Raw genomic sequence first — 24,301 nt, 5'->3', positions numbered from 1 at the left:
AGATTTAAAAACTTTAAGCAATTAACTGACACTCGACTCTCAACCCTCAGCCCTGAACCTCTTTTTAAATCTACCAGCTCCTGTTGCTCCTATTAATAAACATTCCTTCTCAGATTTCCACTTCATCCTGCCACACTCAAATAGGAAACATTTTTGTTGACTGGAAAACAATTGAATGGGACCAAATGCTTTAGTTCTGCTATCCCACAACATGACACAGAAGGTAACAATAAAAAAATACCACTTCCTAAATTAATAAAGCCTACAGAAAGTATTTGGCTTTTACGCACAGATACTAGCTTCATAGACAAGGTGATTAAATGTAGCCTCTTCTAAGCACATTTCCAGAGAGGTAACTCTCTTATTCAGAGTACTGCTCCACCTGGCATGAGCTTTAACTGTACAACCTTTGTGTAAGGCTGAAAATATCTGACTCATATTAACATACTTGCAATCAAATTTGCTTTAGGGCAACCAGAAACACCAAGTTGTAACTTCTGTTAAGCAGTCTGTAGCAACAGTGTCTGCAATTCTGACAACACAGCTCATGCAATAAGTAGTGAGAAAACTTGCTAATGCAGTTTAGAGTTTCTTCCATATTTCACAAACATGGACAACAAAGCAATGAGTACGTAACACCTGCACAATACCATTCACAAATAAACTCATTGTTTTAAGTATTTCTTGTCCACTAGGAAAAACAGTTGGTAATAAAAGTAATGACATTATTAAGCATAGATTTTTGTCACCAACAATCCTGACAGCATACATCTAAGACAGGCCAATCTACAGTCCACTTCAAGATTCTACACAAACTATTTCTCCAAGGTTCTTCACTTGCAGCACCTGTCCTACCATCTCTTCAATGTCTTAATAAATTTGACCTAAAAACTCTGCTGAAGTATTTGAAATTCAATCACAACACCTAAGTACCACACCAACTGAAGCTGCAGATGTTCAGCCTGTATCTCGACATGTCCAGAAAGTTCTGAAAGGTTGTATTTTGATCCTTTAAAGAAAAAAGGCCAACAAAAAAATCATTGCTCTACAAGTTTTTAATCAGGCTGTTAGATGTCATTAGGTATGACAAATATTTTATCGTGAAAGATTACAAATGTTAAGACAAATGAAAGCAACTAATTTTTATTTTTTCTGAATTCTTCCACAGTTGTACCTTAAAAAAAAAAAAAAAAAAAAGATGCATAGAATGGTTTGGGTTGGAAGAGACCTTAAAGCTCATACAGTTTCAACCTCCTGCCACAGGCAGGGACACCTTTCGCTAGACCACGTTGCTCCAAGCCACTTCCAAGCTGGCCTTGAACACTGCCAGGGAAGGGGCAACCACAGCTTCTCTGGGCAACCAGTACCTCACAACCCTCAGAATGAATAATTTTTTCCTAATATCCAATCTAAATCTCCCCTCTGTCACTTTAAAGCCATTCCCCTTTGTCCTAGCACTACCTGTCCTTGTAAAAAGTCCCTCTTCAGCTTTCTTTTAGCCCCTTTAGGCACTGGAAGCTGCTCTAAGGTCTCCCCAGAGCCTTCTCTTATCCAGGCTGAAGTCCAGCCTTCTCAGCCTGTCTTCACAGGAGAGGCGCTCCAGTCCTCTCAGCATCTTTCTGGCGTTATTACATTTTATCATACACCAAAGAACCTCAAAGTATAATTATTTCAAACTGTCAGTGGAAGTCCACCCATCCTGCATTATTCCAGCTAAGAAGTTATAAACAGAAAATCTTATCATAAATTTTCCATTTTAAATGGAAAATGGCCAGATTGGTCACTGATGAAATCTAAAAAATATTTTCTACTGATTTAATGATGATGTACGTGCTTTCACTAAACACTACAACATGCAGCTCTGCATGGCACACATAATGTGCTCATACTAAATAGACTGACGTAGTTTCCATGAGAATTATTAGCAATGGAAAAACGACAACTTAGGCAGACCCGCAGAATATAATCACAACATTGTTCATTAATGCCTGCCACCACTGTTAACTCTATTCCAGAAAGTCTCAAGAGGAAGCTAGATATAGTAGCAGAAACTGATGAACTTTCAGCTGCAAGGGGGTGGGAGGGAAAGGAAGCAGACCGATTAGTTGAATAGATTTATTGTATGCCATATTCTATGTTAAAACCCTGTATCTACTATAACATAAATTCTTTTGAGTCATTTTTGACTGTTCACAATTCAAATACAGGAAAATGCTATCAGGCTAACATGTGTTTGTTCAGCAGGAAACCCTTTCTTCAAAATGTAAAATGGAATACTGAAAAGCCAAAACTTTGCTAGAATTGTCATAATGTTATTCCTCAAATGTGAGAAGGACCTTTTGAAGTTCTTCCATCACATTAGAAAAACATCTAAGTCCACATGAGCTACAGAGAAAAATACAATGCAGTAACAGTTGAAATGCAGTGCTGTGTCTCTCAAAGATGAAAGACTATCATACCACTTTCTTCAATTCAGGTGGCAGATTTTCTTCTTAGGCCACAAATATTTTCTGACCTTATTTATAATACATCATGAATATAGCCAAAACATCACAAAGCAAATATTTGAGCAAAGTTTCCTATTCTAGTTGCTGTATTTCAATGGTCTTTGACATTGGGAGAGCCTACATACAACTAGTTTAGCAAAATACACTGTAAATTGACCTGCACTTCAAGAAAACAATTAAACCAAAAGAGATTCCTGTAGGCTCTTCACAATTCAGATACAGATCATGATCCTGAAAAACTTGGAGAAAATACTTTTGACTACCATTCCTGCAAATCAATGATAAAATGAAGTAGCAGTGCTTATTTAATCACGGCAATGCTAGAAAAAAAGAAAAAGAGGGAAAGCAAATTATTTGCCTTGTAATAATTTTAAATACAAAGAAGATAAACTCACAAGAGTCTTTGGAAAACAATCTGATGAAAGCTCAAATATAGCCACCACATACATCACCCGATGCAGTAATAGAACAAAGTGTCATCATTTGCTTAAACAGAAAAAGGAATACATGCCAATTAAATAAAAAAGCTGCAGATTCACAAAGCACACTGAACAGTGTGAATTATTTCAGTCACCAGGCAAATAGCATCAACTGTTATTGTCACTCATCCATAGCCTGCAGCAGCCCTGCCACCGAAACAAAATCCTCATTCTTACAATTGGTATCAGTGACCACATTGAAGAACTCCAAAAACGATTTTACACTGCTATGTGGACATCACAGATATTTTTGCATTGCAATAGTTTTTTGTTGGAAGTGTTTCGCCTTCAAAGCACAGTGTTTTGTCCACATTTTACTTCCCCTTTGATGGCACAGAGCAGTTCCTACTAGCTCAGGAAGGAAAATAAACTGTTGTTGCTGTTATCTTCTAGCATTGTGGGGCAAAATGCCAGACTGTCCAGAAGTCAACAGACCAACCACAGATCCTGCTCCTTTTTCATTCCCTCCCAATAAAAGAATTGCTATTGACAACCAATTAAGGCACATGGAAAGGAATGCATTAATACTATCCAGGATTATGCTCGAGACAGTAGTTCGACTGTAGTAGAATTCACTAGTAATGGAAATAACTCCTTGTATTTCAAGCTAGCTCTTCCAGTCAATTAGGACTTACAATTTGTATACGATTGTTAAGCTTATTAAATTAGACTAGCATAATTACAAACTGATTGAGCAACAACATCCAAAATTAAAGACTCAGAGTAATAGTACAAGAATTCTGAAACACAGGTAGCCATTTGGACTCCATCAGCAAGTTAAGTTCAGAAGGAAAATTTGGAAAGGAAGCAGATACCTAAAGGACAGTGCATTTCTACACCGGCATCCCTAGTAACAAATAACTAGGAAACAGGATGACTGGCTACAATTACACAGAAACTTCAGAAATATGACCCTTTTAATAATGAGGAAAAACAACTGTTTTGAAAGAAAAAAGGATGCATTATTTTGATCATCATGAAGTATTCTCACCGTTCCATATACCTGCTATATTGCTCACTTATTTCATTTAATCTCAAACCAAGGCATTGTCTACAGAGCTGGAAGCACCAAATACACCCCAAAGGTAAACCAAACTCTCCAGGAAAATATCAGGCTTCTCCCCTCCTTACCTACTCAGACTTTGCAAAGCAAAGACAAGCAAAACACAGCATAAATCAAATTAGTTGATATACTCACATTCTGGCACTACATAGTGTAACATTACTTAAAAAGAGTAAAGAATTTTGTTTTAACTGAAACCTCATCCTGCAAATGAGAAACTGGTATCTTCTTCCATAAGTAACCTAAAAGAACAGCCACCTTCCCATTCCAATCAGCTAACTTCATTTCTGTTTAAAAAATAAACCAAGAACCCTGAGATGACTTAGTCTACAGCAAAATCTGAAGGCGTTTTAAGTATTTCAGGATGGGATTTATGGCAGAGTTCTGAAATGGATACTCCTAGTTCCTGTTGCTTTTACTGGAATATTTTTATAGAGAGTCACTTTTTTCCCACCCTACCCTTTTCCTTTACTGAATTTCCACACAATAACTCAGATTCGACCATCACCGGACATCTGAACAACAAAAAAAAAGCTACAGCTGGATCCTGTATTACTCCCAGCTGCACATGATCTTTGGCTGCCTTCAGAAAACAGGAGAGCCAATAGGAAAACAGTAGGATAACTTCTTTTAGCAGCTTACCTTTGAATAAATTGGTTTTCCATATGCTACTACAAGCTATTTTACTACTTCATGCAAACTGAAGTTAGTCTTACTATTTTTTACCCCTTTTCTAAAAAAAATAAAAACTAAAAAAAAAAAAATCCTTCTTCAAAAATCTTTACTACAAAATGCCAGAAAATAATCAGCTCCATATGGTCTTTCAAGTCTAACATACCACAGTGGTTGTATCTGCCAAGTCCACCCACCCACAGGCTCCATAAACTTCAGAGTATTATTTGTATTTAATTTGGATTACCAATTTCACTCAACCTTTCCCCTTCGTAACACATTACTTTTTCAGTCCTACAACACAGGTAGAAGATACAAATGGGAAGTTTTCAGCAAGAGAACAGTAACAACTTACACTGTCTTTACCTTGAATATTAGAAGTCACATCGGAAGGACTTAAACTAGTCTTCTTTTAATGTTTGCTCTTTTAAAATATCACCTAATCTTCTAAAACATTCATGTGATACTGTGTCATTTATTGGTACAAGACCAAGACTAAACATTGCAGTCTTTCCAACTTACATCGCACAAAATGAGAATGAAGAGAGTTACACGTATTTTGATTTAAAACAACAACAAAAAATAGTCACTGGGAGTTGGGAAGCTTCCTCCCAGATATTTAAAACAAGAAAGTTACTATATTTAATGCACAAAAATCCACTTCCTATAGCCAAAAAATAATCAACTCCATAGGCACCATTTATCTGTCCTTGCTAAAACATCTACAGCAAACTGAAATGTCACAAGCTGCCTAGAAAGGCTGACCTCATGCAATACATAGGAGATAGGCTCAAAACCCTATCTGAGATTCCCAGATTACAGAATTAATCAGCAACACCTACACAAGGAACAAACTAGACACGTACCTGAAACCTTTTAGTACCTCCCTTCTGTGACTGCAAACATTTTCATTGACATAACAGCCATTTCTCTGTACTTTGCCTCTAACCTTGGCTACCAGTTCAACTTCCACTTAGGAAACAGCATCTCTACAAACTGCAATTCAGGAATATCAGCACGAATTAGAAGAGATGGTGGGAAAACAAGCACAGATATTCTCCTTGCCCCTAGATAAATGTTGGATGCTGCCTAAAAATGTTGCAAGTACGTGGTATGACAATTTTAATAAATAAAAGAGTGGTACACTAGGTCAAAACTTACTTCTGGAAGAGCAAGTTAGATAAAAATAAAGGTATGTTGACAAGTTACTTTTCAGACTATAAACATATACTTCCATAACACAGACTACCCATTTAGGCATATATGTGACTGATACCACATGCAGAATGAGTTTTCCCCAATTAACATAGAATTACCATAGAATCATAGAATAGTTATGGTTAGAAAGGATCTTAAGATCATCTAGTTCCAAATCCCCTGCCATGGGCAGGGATGCCTCACACTGGACCACGTCACCCAAGGCTCTGTCCAACCTGCCGTTGAACACTTCCAGGGATGGAGAATTTACCACTTCTTTTGGCAACTTGCTCCAGTGACCCACCACCCTCACAGTAAAAAACTTTGTATCTAATATCTGTCTTCCCTATAGCTAACCTATAGCTAAATGCAAGTTTTAAAATGCAAGACTAAACCAAAGATTACTTCAACCTGATAAAGGCTCTTGAAGGTGTGCTCCTGAAATATTAAGTGCTTGTTCTGGGTGGGTCCCAAGCAGAATCCTTTCAGTTAAAAGAAAGAAAAAAAAAAAAAAAAAAGAAAGAAAAAAAGACATTTTAAAAATTAGAACAAAAAGTAAAAGGAGAATGACAAAACAATATATAGATGCACATTCACCTACCCCACAAAATAAAGTCCATATATCTATTATAATAGCTCGTCAGCCTGCACAGTGTGTACACAGTAGCTCCTGCGTGGGCAATCAGAAACAGCTGAGCACTTTATAGGTACAAGAAAGGGGTTAGGCCCATTTGGTCTTCTCAAGAAGGACTCGGAGCAGTCCTATGCAGGACCAAGCCCCTAGCTTATACATATTAGGAGTTTCATTGTCAGAGAACTCATTTAACTTGAAAGGTTCTTCCCAACAGAGTTTCTCCACAACAGCTCCACCATCTCTTCTTGCAGCCACTTTAACCTCAACTTTCTGGGAAAACTCTGCTCCACATCCCCTAGGTGGCCAGTTATGATACTGAAATAAAAAAGTGCAGCAGCTTTACAAATTCAAAAATTGCATTTGCAAGTGGTCAAAGCTGTACGCAGACAGAGTACACAGCCTGGTGGGAAAATTCCTCCTTTGTGTATTAGAATGACTAGGCAGGAAGTTCATTAATCCAAACTTACATGAGCAAGAAAAAAAAACAAAACTATTTGGGAATCTTACTACTAAATGTTAAGAAATACTGCTTCAAGTAACCATAATTCTTTATCTTATAATATCCAATGCAATTATGAATGTACCTTTTGACAACTACCCATCTCTTGTATTACGGCAAAAGGATCTGTTTATGTCCGAATTTAACCCTACAGACAATACTGTTTATGAACCAAACAAGGATCTTAAGGAACATGATTATCTACAGTACATGAAAGCAAAAATGTAACAGAAAGTAAAAGACTCTTGAATACTTGAAATTAAACAAGAAAACAACCTGGTATTTTGCATTAGGAATCAGATAGTAAAAAATATAAATAGATAAAACCCACACCACACATCTCCATGTGAGAAGTTATTAACAAGGCGGTTGTATAAAAATGCAGAGGTGACTCATTAAATGATTACATCTCACAGTTCCTCTCAGATAAAACAGTAAGAGGCAGTTCCCTTACTTGCAGATGCCAATTTTTTCAGCCTTTTTTTGTGCATGCATGTGTGTGAGAATAAGAGTGAGTACAACAGAGACTGGACACATTTCTTTTCCTACCCACCAACTCCTCCTTCCAAAGTATGCCTAGGGTAGTACCCAATTTCAATAAAATTTGACTGAGGAGTAGGTATTCCTACAAGCTGCGTGAGAACCTGTAGCTAGGTAGAAAAGCCACTAAAATTAATTCCCACAGTTATTGTTCAACCCTCTCCATACCGTGAGTGGCAGATTTGTGGTTAATCATTCTCACGCAGCTTTTTTGTTTTGTTAAGAAACTCAAGGCATTTCATCTAAAAAAATCAACAACTTTCTCCTTTTGTATTAAGGACCCGCATCTGCCAAGAACAGCGGCAGTTCCTTAAAATCCAAGTGAGCCCTTGGATGTGATAGCAAAAGGCAGAGCTGAATTCAGATTTCACTTTCACAAATGAACTGATCTTTTACTCTTTTGAAGAATTTTCTTATGGAATTCAGAAGAATTATTAGAATTCAGAAGTTAACAGTCTTCCAGCAAAATCTATCCTTGCTGGTACAATTTCCATTGGGTTGCTAAATAACAGTATCACCTTGCATATAATGGCAAAAGGTAACTATTTCTTTTTATTCTAAACAGAACATCTGAAAATGAGGCTAATTAGTAAAACCACACCAAGAAGCCCAACCTGTTGAAAAATTAGATCAAAGATCTTCAGTACTCCATATCCTAGATGAGATTGTGATTTAGATTTCACAAGGTTCTAGCACACGACATTTCCTGTTAAATCCATAAGACTGAATATGTCAAACACTTTTTTCCTAGGAAATAGTAGATACTGTTTGTATTTGCCTTTTAACATGTCATCTCTATTGTGAGATCTACCCACTTTTATCATACCCATGTATAAGCAGATATCAGAAGTTCAATGTAATTGTGGAGGTAGCTATTGTATCACTTTATTTTCCTTAAATAAAACTTTGTATTACTAAATAATGGGTTTAAAGAACCTCAGAAAGTAATGAAATAAATGTGACACAGATGTTCACAAAAAAAAAAAAAAAAAAAGAGAACAAGAATGTTTTTACTTCGTAGCAACCAAATAGGTCAAGCCATTTCCTTCTCCAGGCAAATCTCAGAGGACCACAAAACACATGGTTTTCTAGTGGATTTTGTGTGTCTATCCCACTAAGAGGAAATACTGCTGTCCAAAAAATTTGCAATACTAAGTTTTCCCATGAAATTGTTGGAATTAAAAGAAGGAAGTCATATGCAATTAAAAACAATTTGCTAGATGTTAAATTTATACAAATGGCATAATTAAATATGCTTTACTACCTAAGCCACATACCTTTCCTCTACAACATTTTGCTTCAAAAGAATGGACAGTGAAGGAGTCAGAATTTTTTCCTTTGCTTCTATAAATCTTAAAAGTAAAATAGCACATGTTCTTCACTGCCATGGGATTTCTGCCTTACAATTCTATAAATTGACAGGTTTTTCTAATAAATCAGATGCCAAGTACTTATTTTTATCCTCTGTGAATGAAGCACACAGTCAGTATGTCCAAACTTTTCACTAAGTGCAATTCTTCCGTACGTGCTTAAGTACTCATGAACTATAAGGAGACAAAATTAAGCAGACATCATTAATTAGCACTTTACTTTAAAAAGGAGGGAAAAATTTATATAGATTACTCAGTTGTCACAAAACACTATCCTGCATGCTGGCTAGTCCAATGTGGAAACCTACAGAAAATGTCATGTCATCCCATAACCATATTTAGTCTATATGAGTGTTCAAACAGGAAAATGAATATTGCATAGGAGACTGTAACTTATTTCATAAGTTTGAGACTGCAAAAGTGTTCCATTTACTGTCATTTTTATTATAACTTTTCTAGAGACTATTTTTTGAGAAAGAATAAATTGGAACATTTCTCTCTTTACTTGTCAATAGCCACTTGGGATGTCAGCATCCACAGACATCAAAAAAAAAAACCACCAACAAAAAACAGGAAGTGGGTGGAAACAACATTGAGAGCTCTGGTTTAGACTCATTAAACTTAAGATGACAATTACGCAATCTTAAGATGTCAAACAAGCCAACATGTCAGCTGAGACAGATGGTACTGGATCCAGAGCACACAGTATACGCTGCGAGTCATCAGTTTAAATATGATAGTTCCATTTTTGTTTGCAAATTTGATTATCCAGAAACAAGATATAGAGAAGAAGAGAGCATAAAACCAAGCACAGGGTCCTGTAAATCTTCACCAAAAAAAAAAAAAAGTTGGAAGCAGAAAGATCATCTTCCAAATGAAAAAGAATTAACAAGATAGGAAAGGAACAAGGAGAAAACAGTCAAAGAAGCCAAAAAAGAGCAAGATTTCAAAAAGAAAATTATAGTAAACAGTACTAGAGGCAGCTGGCAGGACAAAGAAAAGGAAGAGAACGTACCAAGTACAAGGGGTCAGGACAAGTGTGGAAAGGACCCAAGATGAACCTGCATGAGATACTCTTCAGACAGTGACTACAAGCAGCTCTTTCAATGACTTTCAACATGAAAATGAAACGGAACGGTAGTGGTAGTTCAAAAAAGTAAATGGGGCCAAAGACAGGGTGCGAAAAGAAACAGCCTAAAGCATGTTTGCACTGGGAGGGAAAAGAAGGGATAAAAGATAGAAGCAGGTAAGATGCAGCTACAGTATAAGCAAAACAATTTAAAGCTTTTAAAAAGTTTCTGCTGTACTAGGAAGAGAGACTTAAAGGACAAAAAAGAATGGCAAGCAGAAGAAACCAGAGGAAAGCCACAACGTGTTTCATTTGTCTTCCCTTGAAAAAGTTTTCAAAATCCTATAAAGAAAGGAAGGGAGGCAAAAAATATGATGAGACTGATAAATTTGATGTGAACTGCAGACTACCCTGAAAACAGCGTGTTGCTTCATTATCTGTAGCTGCTCAGCTGGTAAAAGTTCTTATAACCCCAGTGATATTAAAAGATTGCAATATCCACTTGGTAACAGTAGCACATGGGGAGCCTACTTTCACATGGCTATTACTAGTATTCCTAGACAATATTCTGCAAAGTGCACCCTCTTCCTGTGAGTAAATCCTACAAGCTTTCTTTCTATACCAGAGATGTTATGTTATAGCAGCAATGCTCCCCTAAACCCATGGCATACTTACATTGCTGAGCCCAAGTCACCAAATACCATTATATAAGAAAACATTAAGTTTGGCAACTGACAACCTCTGGAAATTGTATCCGCAAAAATTTCATGTTTTCTTCCATGTTGAGCTAAAAATATGGAATATCAGGCAAAAAAAACCCTTAATGTGTTGGTGCCATTAACAAGCCCATTTTCTGATTCCACCAGAACAACTAATATTTACAACATAATTATTAATATTTTATTATGGCTTCTTTTTTATTAACATGGTAACAGATTAAATTGCTTGGGAACTAAAGGTTAAGATACTACTGAGCTGACAGGTAATCTATACAAATATGAGATTAGTTCAGCATGAAGAAGTATTTATTTAGCAATAAGAGGCAGCATGAAGCTCTACTGATAAAAGTCATGTGTATGGTGTTTAGTTTTTTGTGTTCCTATTCTGTATCTGCTCTTTTTCCTTCCTTAGAATCAATCTATGTCGCTAGTCTAACACTCAGGTGCATTTTTATATTCTTGGCATCTCCCTAGAGTGCTATTTAGAACCACAAGCCCTCCACTGAATACCTCTTGGCACAACTTTTTAAAACTACAAGTTATCCACTTTGATGAGTAAGGAGTGAAACTTATTTAACATTCTTCTGTGTTAAAATACATTTCTGATTAGTTTCTTTGATTATAAACAAACTATGCAGATTCAGTCTTAAATGCAGAGCAAATGTCTATAACCATGAGGAAGCCACATGCACTCTTCTATCTTTAACATCTGCTTTTGAAAGATAACTGCAATGTGAAAAGAACAGACAATATCAAGCTGCTCATATCTAAAAGTGAGATATTTTATTTTAAATCAATTTAAAAACTTTCTTTCCTAGGAAAAATCTGGGGGTGTGTGTTACATTTAACAGCTTTACCTATAAATGGATAAATGCTTTGTCCTGCAAAGGAGCAGAAGTCATCTTGCTAAATTTGGTTTGGCAGCAAATCTATTCTTCTGAGTCCTCTGCAAGACGATCTGGTCTCTCGGCCTAGCTCCTCATGAACGTCTGTCTACATAACAGAATCAACGTTCTACCTGGCACCATCCCTGGCAAGTACAGCCAACTACTAACAGAGCTTGGCAACTAAACTCTGCTCTCTTCCCTAAAAAAAGCTTCAAAATTCAGAAATAAAGCACAGAGTTTGGGGCACAGCAGGGAAACCTCAATACCGCAATTAGTGCTGTAATTTGGCCTATTTGTCAAGTAGAAGCAGGATTTTAACTTTTTGGCATATCTGTTTAGAACCCTTCATAGAGACAGTTTAAAACAAACATATATACGAAGCTGGTAAGCGTTCAATCCTACAGTCTTTTCCAAGAGGGATGGCACAGAGTTGAATCTGGGAGACTACAAAGCTACCACGTAACTAGACTCAAATTCAGAAAAACAAAGAGAAGCACTATTCTGTGCTTCCAGCACTGTTTTTTGATGCTATACAGAAGATCACTTACTGTTTAGCAGTACGCAGCCAAAGCACCTGCTGCCAACACCACTATTCAATATGAGGATCATAGTGCAGTGGTACCAACACCACGTAACAGTAAGCATGTAAGAAAAGCCCCAGTCAAATCACAAAAGATGTGGGTTTAAGCCAAGCGAAGAGAGGGAGGAAAAATCTCCTGGCTTAAGCAAACCACAAAGATATTTTAATCAGAACACAAAAGAAGGTTGAGACAGACACCAACTGACTCGGATCATATCACATCAATAATCCATGCACAGAGACTCTGTTGAAATCAATGGGAGGCTTGTACATAAGTGGATTGTATAATATAAACACATGCCCCTATTTAGGGCTCCACATACAAAAGAGAAAGAGCTACTAAGAACAATTCTCTTAATTAACACTTCTTTTCCATCAAGTGCTTCTAAAATAGTAAATCCTTTACACAGCTCTGTTTTCATTCACAGTTTTTATCACTGTGGTAAAACAACTGACCCCATTTGACAAATATAGGAACTGAAGCATAGGACACAAATTACACTGAAGAGAAGGGGCAGCACGCAGAACTGAGCTGGGAATAGCAGTTTACCTTCTGAATCACAGTTTAATGTCCTAGATATTTAGATGCTTATCTAGTTCAAGTCTCTAATTAGGGTGATTCTCTGTGCAGTCCTCAAATAATTTTGCATACTTCCTAAAGTACTCGTGCACAGTTTATCTCCAAGTTTCCCACTCAGTAACATCTGATTTGAGGATTGCAAATGTCCTGCAGAGGTTCAAAACACTGTACGGTCCTAGTCAGACTCCTAGACCATGAGCCTCACTACTCAGCAGCAATAAAGGATTTTAAAATTGACTGTCAAATCCACACTTTCCACACACTCTCTGTTATTAGAAAATAAATCAATAAAAAACAAAACAGCAAACTTTCAATTCAAAATACCAATTCATTAGCTGGAAATGACCTAACTAATGCTGATGTTCCAAATTGACAGTGGTCCATAAGAAAATGCCAGACCAGATCCCTGCTCAAGAAAAAAATGCAATACTCAACAACACTACAATGTAAAACACCAAATACATTGACTGCAAAAAAATTTCCAGTCTTACTAGTCCATAGTTGTCTTACAATGAAGTCAAGCAGGGAGAAACATAAACTGTACCGTAACTTGACCTATAGAAGCAACATGTGTATTAATGAGATATAAAGTTATAAATAATACTTTCACTTTCATGCTAGATAAAAATCCAGCTTCACCTATAGAACCAGCCTTCAGCTAAATAGTCTCCTCCCGAAGTCCTGAGTGTTCTCCCTCCCATGAAAATCCAACTTTGAAATGCTTAACACCTTATCAAAGATTGATTCAGCAATACATCCACCTTCTAGTTTACATCTTGCATGTGATTAAGTTCTGTATTACACAGGGTTAGTGCCAACAAGCTTGTTCATCTCCCTTAACTATAGATGCAAGTCCATAATACTATGAAAATAACATATTTTGAGTCGAATGAGCTTTCTGCTCTTTACAATTACAGTGTTTAACTGTTTTGAATAATAACTTTTCAGGACTGCCTTGTTTTGTCTTTTCAGATTTGTTTTAAGTCTATCACTGACAAAATGAGGAGAAATGCTGCTGAGAAATGGCCACTTTTCCAGACAACTGCTTGAAGAATGATTTTTCTGATTCATCCTAGCATTCTTTTTTTTTTCAAGTTGTCAAAACAAACACCACACCCACTTGATTTCCGAGTTCTGGGTAATTATATTTAGAATTAGCAAGCACCGTGCAACTATTAATCATACAAAGTTTAGCCCTTACTTTACCTATTCAGAAATCAGCCAGTGCATTCAAACGCAGTCTGTTTAGCATTTGTTTAAGATACGGCCTCATCGCTTCACTCTGTACCACCGCCACAATCACAGAGAATATAGGGCAGTCCACTCAAGTCAATCCCTCCGCCCCAAGGGAGGATCAGCTACTCCTCAGCCACCGCAGCCACCATTATCGCTGATGATACACAAGAACTGGTTATTTCGGGCAGCAGTTTTACACACGTACTCACAAAACACATTATAAATTAAAGGAGGGAAGGGTGTTGCACGTCTGCAGCGCCCTAACTGGGACGGTGCTCAAGCCGGTCTCCGAGAGATAAAAATGAAGGATAGAAACTCCCCCAAGATGCGAGTCGGCTTTTCTAAAAGTAGTATCTGGCAACATGAACGCCTCTGCAAACAGTTCACCTTGTTTAAACTGGATGAACCACCCCGTGATTATCACGGAGCCTCCATTAAGATGACACACACAAACAGAGCCCTAGCAGAGCTCAATTACTCTGTTCGCTGCTCGCACACTGCAGGACACACACTTCTTTTCCTTTTCTTTTCCCCCCTTCCCCTCTCCCAGCAGACGAGCAACTGCCCTCACGAGCGCGGCGACGCCACGGGGCTGTGACCGCGGCGGGGGCATCGGGAACCCCTGCCCGGCCCGGTCACCCCCTTTGTGCCCGAACCCCGCCGAGCCACAGCAAACCCGCCTCTCCCCCCACCTCCGCCTGACCCTTTCCCAGCCGCGGGGGCGCCCGCCGCGGGGCACAGAGCCCCCATTGTGCCCGCCGGCTACAGGGCCAGCCCCGCCACGACGCTCCCCCTCTCTTGGGAGCTGCTCGGTGCTCGCCGTTACAGTCCCTCAGCGCCGGGCAGGACGGGGACACAACAACGGCGGGCAGCTCCGCGCAGACGGAAGGGCGCGGCGAGTGTCACGGAGGAGCCGTCACGAGTGTGACGGCCTCGGGCAGGAGAGCAGCGACCCCTCTTCCCAGGAGCGGGGCGCCTCGGTCGCCTTCCCCGCGCCCGCGTTGGCCAGGTGAGAAGCAGCGTCTCCCGGCACAACCCCTCTACTCACCGCAGCCACCTCCGCCGCCCTCTTCGTCCATGTTGGGGCCGCAAGCAGCGCGCTCCGCAACGGCCGCGGCTGAGAGAGGCCCGGAGCTCGCACCGCTCGCTCAGGGCCCGCGCCGCAGCACTCGGCGCCTCGCAGGCGCTTCTCCTTCTCCTCCGCCGCGCGGCTCTGCCCCTTCCCTCTCCGCCCAGTCCTGCCTCAGCCCCAGCGGCACCCGCCGCCTCGGCCCAGCCGCCCGCCCCTCTCATGTGACCCGCGGAGGAGCGAGGGGGGGAAAGGCAGGCCCCGCCGGCCTGCACAGCCGCCCCCGCCGCTATAGGGTCGCCGGGCACCGCCGCGCTGCCTCCTCCCCTCAGGGGCGGGCAGCTCCCTAGCCGTGCCCTGCGGCGGAGGGGGCCTCGGGGCGGGAGTTGCCTCCCTTTCGCCTTCCTGCCTCTCGTTTTTGTTGCTGCCTCCCAACAGGTTTCGCATGGTGCGGCCTGGCAGTGTTGAGGCGGCTGAGCCGACTTCCCCGTGGGCTGGCAGGCTGGCGGGGGGCGAGGGCAGCGGGAGGAGCCTGGCCTGCGGGGCAGCGGCTGGCTAGCAGCCTGAGGGCGATAGCGGGAGGGGCTGAGGGGAGCCGTCGAGTCAGTTGAGTTTCGTGTCGGTTGGGGTTGTCTCTTGGGGTCTGCGGTGGCCAGAAAATGTCTGCAGAGATGCTGACTCTTTTAGAGGGGTCTAAAGGGGGCAAAGAGCAGAAAGTGACAGGAAGGCGAGGGTCGAGCTGGGTTGAAGCCGTGTTGTGAACTGGGACAAGGTGGGTCGAGTCTCTGACCAGAGGTGTATGATTTTTCTGCATGTTTTCTTACAATTATTGCTTTCTCCTTGTTCTTGGGTCCGGTCTGGTGCTGGAGGGGTGGTGGGTGCATCCACCGCAACAGGGGTCATGAGGAGCCTTGGGTAGAGACTATTTCCCCATGTGTGGCACAGGGGTTTGCATTGGTTTGTGTTATCTGTGTTGGTAACATAAAGGATTTGCCTGCTTACTGCCCTAGGAGTCAAAGGATCTGTGAGATTTCTTAAGTTCTCAGTAAAGATCGTCAGTGAGATATCATGGGAGTCCGGATATCAGCAGCCTCCGAAGTCTGTGTGAAGGTAAGCAGAAGTGTGCTGGCACAGGCCACTCTTCCTTCCTTCCTTCCTTCCTTCCTTCTTTCTTAGGCAGCACCCGTCTTTATTTTTTTTAAACCTTTGGTGTCAAAATCTTGTTCAGAAAGGAAGCTGTGAGGGGAAAGGGTCAGCCAACAGGAAAATACTGGGTTTTTCATTTTCCTTTTGTAGGCTGGCATGGGACAGAGCATGGTCTAGGAAGCTGTGTCGGAAGCGCTCACCTCTTGACACTGCTGCTAATAGGTGGTTATTACAGCCCATTTTGCTGAGAGCTGAGGTTGGGCTCTGGCTGCTGCTCTGGTGAAAAAGCGTTTTACTTCATCTAGAAACCATGAATATCACAAACCTTTAAAATACTCCTCTGTATATCCTATGTTAAATTACATATTTGTTATAAGTTTAGTAAGTGTATAAAAAAGATATGATTACATAAAACAGAAGGTAAGGGATTTATTTTGAAATGTGTGTCTATAAAGTGCAATTATGAGATGTTTTTAAAATAAGTCTGAATGCAGATGAGCTGACAGTGGACTCTGAATATTTTTGCACACTGAGAAAACTTAATTTACATTAAAGGGGAATCTGGTTCATGAGAAAAATTCTGATTTCATAATTGATCACAGATTGTTTGCTTTCATTTAATCTGTTGTTTTCCACCTTTATATAAAATATATTCCTTTAATTTGTTGTTTTTGTTTGTCAGTATCTTTTTTTTCCTTCCTTCCTATATTTCAGTATAACTTAATATACTTTTGTTGGACAGAAAATTCCAGTGCAAAATGAAAGATAGCCCGATCACTAAGTTTAGTAGAAGGGTGAGCTGCGGGTAACAGTCCACCTCCCACTAATTCAGTTTAAAATTCCTGTTGACTTCATGGAAGCAATACGTGATTATAAAATTCCGCAAATTAATAGCCAAGATTTTATATAAACTTTATGGTAAAATCAGACAATTCCAAACTTGTGAGATAAGCAAAATGTTCTTTATTATAACTGCACTACTAACTTGACCAAACAGTTAAATTATCAGTATTTTGCATTGTTGAAAATGTAGCTGACTCTGTAACTTTGAAATATATGTCATTAAATACCCTCTCAAGGAAAGTCTGTGCTTTACAGTCCCATTTTAGTAGGAGGATTTATTAATGATACATAGTACAAAAGAGTGTTGACATTACAGTGTCTTCTCAAGGCTGTATGTCTCTGAAATGATGGCAGATATTCCTTAAAGCTTGAAATTTTCATACATATTGTGTACATTATGAAGAGACTTACTTTTGCATGGGCCTGATCTGCAGGTGTTCTAATTAAGACTATTAGTTCTGAGTACAAGGTGCTTACTGGTCAAAGCTGCTTAATCTTCAAGTGAGGTGTGCAATAGAAACTTTGAAGACCAAACGTTTTACCTTGTTGTCTCATTTTCCTGTGTATAAAACAGGTCTCATGTCTGGCTATAAACCTAACTAGGTCAGGAATAGATTTTTTGAAAATGTACAACATCAACTAAAGAATTACAGTCATATTTCTACATGGTAGCTATAGTAGTTCTACCATAGCAGAACTACTCTATAGTTTTGGATAATTCACAAGTAACAATGGCATTATCATTAAATACTGGGTAGTTCCTTACCAACAAAGATGACAGGCAGCAAGACAGGTTACAATCTCAGCAAACTTTAGGGTACACTCCAATAAACTGTTTCCTACTCACGTGAATAATTCTCTCACATCTACTCTGTTTTCTGAAACTTTGATCATTCTTCTGTTTTGAAATACATATGAATTTTATTTTTCTCTATATATGAATAAGGGTTTCAGTCAGCAGTTTCCTAAAGATTGCTTGATCTTGTTTTGTTTTGTTTTTCTTTCTTGCAGTCCATTCTGTAGTCATAGATCTATTTTTACCACAAGTATGCTTTGCCAGTTTTGTATCCACAAATCTGACCTTCTGTGTTTGAAGAACTTCATAGCCTGTCATTCATGCAAATAATAGTCTAATAGCTGGTCTATTTAAATTATTTCTAGGAGGAAATTGGGCTTTCTCCAAAACCTGCTGTTGGCAAGGTTGATCCTTTAATGATAAATGTGGTTATTTGCTGAATTTTCAGCTAATACACTTTGTATTTTTTTTTTTTCTCTTTTCCCTTTCCCTCTCTTTGGATAGTTTAGTATCTGTTTCAGTTCAGCTTCCACTAAGCAGTAATTTATCATGTCATTTTTCATTTTCAGGGATCAGGAGCATATCTGTTATGACATTTGTCCTTACACAGAGAGTCAGTGAAGACAACTGAATCCCTTACATCATATTATCACATTTGTATGGTCTGAAAGGCTCATTGAAGATTAAGCTATTTCTATGGATTTTTTGAACCAGATTCCAAACAATACTGGCTGAAAATGAAAATTACTCTTTACCCTTCCTTTTTCTTCTTTTTTTTTTAATAATCAAAGAATTCAAGAGTAGGAAAGGTTACCGCATCCTTTCCTCAGCAAGAGTGGACTCACTTTTTTCTGGATTGCTCTTTATTTGCTAATGGAAATTCTGGGGGGGGGGGGGAAATCATCTTCATTTTTCATCTTTAGTTTACTTTTAGAAATAAAAACGCCTAGTCTTACTTTGTTAAGTTTCCTCTTTCAGAAATGTAAATGTTTCAGTGACGTAAAATTCCATTGTATGATGATAGATCTCATAAATCAAAAGGATGAGCTGTGATGATGTTCATTACATGACTAGCGATTGGAAAGTAGATACTAACATTGTATTCAAAGACCAGAAATACAATTCTGAATTTTTTATTAACACAGAAGGAAGTAAACTAACTGCCATTGTGCCATCAGACCAGATGTCAGTATCCAATACAGGGAGATGGAATAATGCACCTTAGGGTCAGAAGGAAGAAAGAATCTTTGAAATCTTATTTGAGGAGGTAGTCATCCTGCATGCAGGTATTCCCATTTCATGCATTCAGTCAAAACGTCACTAATTTGGAAGTCTGGCTTATTGTCAGTTCTGTTAGATTTGGCAAGAAGTTATGCTTAAGGAGAACAGTTAATCTCAAAGACCTGAACATCTGTACAGTCTTAAGAATACATTCTTAAAGAATATAGATCTCTTAAAGAACAGATGTATATCTCAAGGAATATAGATACATCTTAAAGAATACAGATGCGGTGCAATGTTTTGTAAGCTAGAATTTTGTGGTTTTATTATTATGATTTTACTACTTGCTCGCTTAGATGCTCATATTTGTAGAAAAATGGTGCAAGCATTACATTTCCTAAGACAGTATCTTCTTGATAGTCAGAATCACTGTCATTGATACTCGGCCACTGTATTAAAGAATACTTCTGTTTATTTTTTAAGAAGCAATGCCTAATAGTTTCCAGGCAGGAAGGTCTTAGTCCATCATTACGTCTTTTTTTCATCCCTATTTTTGAATTTTTAATTTATCATTACTTGAAAGCCTGGTATTCTTAAGCCCGTAAGGCAGACTCTTTGACTTCCTCTGTCTGGCAGACGGGTTTTAGCCATGTATTGTTTATTAAAATGTTTATGCTGTCACACATACTGTATTTGTCTCGGCTGGAAAAATCCTGTTTGCTGGTTGTCTTAACGGTTTCAAAAGTATTTGCACTTTTCGTTTAATCCAAGAAAAAAATCCATGCAGGTATTTTATATTGTTGTCAGAGACATCAAAGCTGAAGCTTAGCAAGTCAAACACCTTTTATGAATGGTGCTTTTTTGTATGCATAGGAAGCTCATTCTCTTAAAATAGTCAAACCCCCCAAAGTTAAAGATGCCCCTCTCCTAAGAATTTTGCATGAGTTTTTCTCCAGATGAACTTCTAAGTCATATCCTGAATTTTATTTGCAGCTTATTTCAAATTCTAATTCTTGACTTATTTTGAGGTTGTTGGGTTTTTTAAGACTTCTAAATGAGCCTTATCTATTCCTAACATCAAGTATTACTGGTTTTGGAAGTCAGTGCTTGTTTCCATTGTGTAACACTGATAGGGCCACTGATGGGTCATTGAGTAATGAACACCAGAATGCCCTGCTGAGAAAACCCAAATGCTTTAAAAATTGTGGAGGTCCACCAACTCTGCTTATGATCTGAAACATACTTTGCATTAGAACTTGTTTTACCTGTATTAATTATGCATACATAGTACTAGACAAACAGGATGCTTTCTAGCATGAAAGCTGTGCCTAAAATAACAGAAAAGGAGGACTTGGATTCAAAGGACATAAGCTGAAAAAGATCATGAGTGGAATTTTGCATGAAGCTTGAGAGAGTTTTTCTATCTCAGGAAAATGATAGAACTTGATACAAAGTAATTCTCAAGGGAGGGTGCACTGATTAAGGCCAGATTCTGTTCCTACCCTGAGAAGTAGCCGCAGTCTGTGAATTCACCTCTGTTGGCTAACTCCATCTTGACATGGTTAAATGTATTACCACTTCCCACTTCCCAGTCTCACCAAGACCTGGGTATTTGAAATTCCTCATTCATCCTATACTGGGAACTGTAGCAGAGCTGCAAACCATACACAAGTCCTACTCTAGCTGCATGCGTACAGCAGCAGTTGAAAGATTTATTGTAGTAGTGTTAATAACAGGGGAGGCCTCTACAGTTCCCTCCTCCTCCCTGCCCAGAGAAAAATTCTTAAACAGTTCCACAGTGTAAGAGGGCTGGCATCCCATGGTACATGTGGCAGCCAAGTGACAAGCTGGACTTGCTTGTGACATACAGTGTTAGAAAGGTTAGACCAGGTGCTCTTGTTGATTCACCAGTGAGCATCTGAAATGCAATTGCATATCTCCACATGAGCTGGCTCAGATCTTGCTGCTGGCTAGTCAACAATGCACAAATCTGGGTTTAATAAATATGGAACCATAAATTTAGACAGGAGCAGGAACTGGTGACTAATGATTGTGACTTTCAATGCCCTCTCATCTGTTCATGCAACCATTTGTGAAGCCTTGCTGTAAATCAGATTACTCAGTCCAGACTTTAAAAGTTCTGCCTAAACCAGTTATTTTTAACCAGAATTATTCCATTTATTAAGTTCAAGCTCTGGTACCACGAACAGTTGCATTGGCACAATTACAGAGTTGGTAGACTGGGACACACAGATGGTGTGGAAAGAAGGAGGGCAGGCTGCTGGATAGTTATCTTGCCAGTGGGGACAATATCCCTGCATAATTCTAACCTTATTCTGAACCACTGACTCACCATCAATTTCAATTTCTGACCCCTGATGCTCAGCCCTTCTCAAACTATGCCTATAGTCAAACTTACATGCTTGTTAATGTCTCATCTGCAATGCTAAAACACCTAATGGTAGTAAATTGATCAAGATCAAATATGAGCATGTAGTTGCATTCCTGTCAAGATTAGTCAGCTATGAGTTACAGTATTTAGACAAAGCTTTATCCTGGCTTTATACCTGCAACATGAAGACAAATCTTACCAACTCTAATGTGAAATCATCAGGAGTAAACCTATATCCACTCCTTGTTTTGTGAGAGTTTTGGGTTTTAAGTAACTCTAAGGGTGGGTTGAGTTTGTACAAAGAATTTTGTGCCATGTTACCATCCAAGACCTAAATTTATTCTACCATGAAATACAGCGGTTGTATACTGGTGAGAGTATGCCTTCAGCTTCTCTCGTAGGTTACTTTTGAATACATAGCTCCTGTTGAGTTCAGATGAAAAGGGGAGGCGATTCTTTGTTAAAAGACGATGTGTCACATTTTAAATTCTTATTGTCTCTCACCAAGAAAGTATCCTATTTATTTCAACTGCTGCAGTTAGAAAGAAACATGAGGCAGAAAAACATCACTTAAATCCTTCCCCTTTTATGGCTACACATACTATTTTACTCCTTTCATATCCTCATGGATGTAAGTATAATCCCCTACATTTCTCTACCGAAACAAAAAGCTCTTGGTATTTTCTTGAGATAATTGAAGTGTACTTTCAATTGAAAAAGCAGATCTTCACCTTAATTGTCTTTCTCCTGCTGTGTTTCCCAGCATAGTCTTAAAGAAAGCAAAACTGTCTCTAAGCACAAGAATATGTTAAGCAAGAGAGAGGCAAAGTTAAAACTTGGCAAGCACTAAAACAAAGAAGTTTTCCAAGGAAATGGAGGAGACAGGTCAAATTAATTCCTTATGTAACTCCATTTACCTCAGCGCAGTTACATGAAGGATGAACTTGGTACCTTATGCTTCTGTGGTCAGAAAAGGATTTCTGTGATCTTAATCAGCTAGTATAAAATAATAATTCTTAAGAAACAAAATTGTAATTTAAGTATGATAGAACTGCCCTTTCTATTTTTAGACCATTAATATAGTTGTAAAAGAACAATAGGTCTACAGAACAATGACAAAAACGTCTTCATAAAAAGATTAGTACATGATGATTTGCAGCTTACATCCTTAGTAACAGTTTTTTGTGGGAAAGAGGAATTCATGAGAGACTGCTAAAATGGGCAGTGACATCAGGGACAGCTTCTTTTTCTTTTAAGTTCCAAAAGCTTTTCTCCAGTTTGCTGACTCAACTTCAAGTTTTTTCCTCTGATCTCATTCTCCTCTCTGACCACTCCTAATTCAGTGCTCCTTTTCCTTAATTTTCTTTGGGTTCTGCTGCATATACAGGGATCTTTCTAGCTTCTCCTCCCTGGTGAGTTTTCTAGGTTTTTTCTTCTCAGGCAGAAATATTCAACCTCTTGAGACAAATAAAGGAGAGATGTTTGGATTCCACCGTAATTTCTTTTTAGATTTTAAATTTCAGTATGCTTAAGATGCTTTAAAATAACGTTTTTCACTGTGAGAACCCAGCCTCCATGTGTCAATCTGTAGTACTCAAATACAGCTGTACCCAGAGATTATTTCCATTTTGATGTTACAAAACACCAACCCCTGCCTCCTCACCCCACTCCCAAATTCACAAAATGCTTTTATATCAATATGTTAAGATCTTTTAATACTGTAATTAAAAGCATCCATATAGTATATTATTTCAATGAAACTGAAATCAGCAGTCTGACTTTTTTATCTTTGCCAACTTGCAACTATCAGTTTTAATACTGAGGAAAGGATCTGTGTATACATGCATATAAAATATGTGAAAATACAAAGGTATTTATTTAAAACAGACAAAACCAGGAAGATGATAAAATAGCAGAAGGAAGTGGCCTCAGATATAAAAACTTTTGCTTTGTATAGCAGAATTTATCACTGAAAGCTAAGGCTGGCAAATTGCCATGCTTGGGATAAAGCAAGCAATGTAATGTAAAATAAAAAAATTGATTTAGTGTACAAAATACAATGGATGCATTTGAAAAACTAATGTCCTAGAAAGTAATTTAGTTAAACATTTTTTGTTTCCTTTCTTTTATGTGTATCTTTAAAAGCGTCATTATATTTTCAAATAGCAGAAATCTCAGTTGTACAGATGCATGCTGTCCTCTAAGGATGTCTGAATCAGGTGTGCCATTCAGCTGGATGTAGAGGATTTCTAAATACCCATAATTAAGCAAAGATAGTAGAGATAATTTTGAAATCAAAACTATTAAAGCATGTTTTATATAAAAATGATTCACATACTGCACAATTTTAATCCACAAAGCTACTCAAGTAAGTGTGGATTGCTCAGTATTTAAATAGGGTTATCTTCTCCATTTCCTTTGTTTGGGGGAAAAAATTTGAAAGCCTTAGGAAATACAGTACATTTACATCTGAACGACTTTTCACATAAAAGTTTTTGAAACCTGCTGTTGACTGAGAACACTGCAAAAGCATGAGAATGTGGGATATATAGTTCAGTTATTGTACCAGCTGAGAATGAATGAATTCTTACCTGTAATGATGATTCCTCCTCTCTGGCCTGGTAAGACCTGCATTCTGGTATTCCTGCTAGAAGAGAAGCCCTTTCAGTAGAAGGTGGATAATGAGCACAGCCAAATTCTCATGATTAACAAAATCATGCCCTTGCTCTTTATTCCCATCTGTAAGACTTTTCCAGAACTCAACATGTATGGAAAACTCCAAACCTGAAAAGCAAGATGGCT

General features: G+C 38.7%; 1 protein-coding gene and 1 long non-coding RNA gene across 3 annotated transcripts in view; one reads left to right on the top strand and one right to left on the bottom strand.

Moving 5' to 3' along the window:
• The window catches only part of CYTH3 (cytohesin 3), a 52,817-nt gene extending 37,379 nt beyond the window's left edge, over positions 1–15,438 (bottom strand). The window contains exon 1 of one of the 2 annotated variants that reach the window (XM_065684350.1): positions 15,081–15,438. In XM_065684350.1, coding sequence (XP_065540422.1) covers positions 15,081–15,111 — 31 coding nt within the window. In that variant the 5' untranslated portion in view covers positions 15,112–15,438. Of the gene's footprint in view, positions 1–14,002; positions 14,022–15,080 lie in introns of those variants that run through there. The other variant, XM_065684351.1, reaches the window with a different exon arrangement.
• LOC136016722 (uncharacterized) lies at positions 15,231–19,790 on the top strand. Its single transcript, XR_010613676.1, has 3 exons — positions 15,231–15,873; positions 16,112–16,211; positions 18,456–19,790. It is a non-coding gene; the product is annotated as an uncharacterized LOC136016722 (long non-coding RNA).
• Positions 19,791–24,301: the final 4,511 nt, after the last annotated feature.

The sequence above is a fragment of the Lathamus discolor genome, chromosome 6 (genome assembly GCF_037157495.1).
Source record: "Lathamus discolor isolate bLatDis1 chromosome 6, bLatDis1.hap1, whole genome shotgun sequence".
Lineage (NCBI taxonomy): Eukaryota > Metazoa > Chordata > Aves > Psittaciformes > Psittacidae > Lathamus > Lathamus discolor.
The sequence above is the reverse complement of the archived record's forward strand: the minus strand, read 5'-3'. Positions and strand labels throughout refer to the sequence as shown.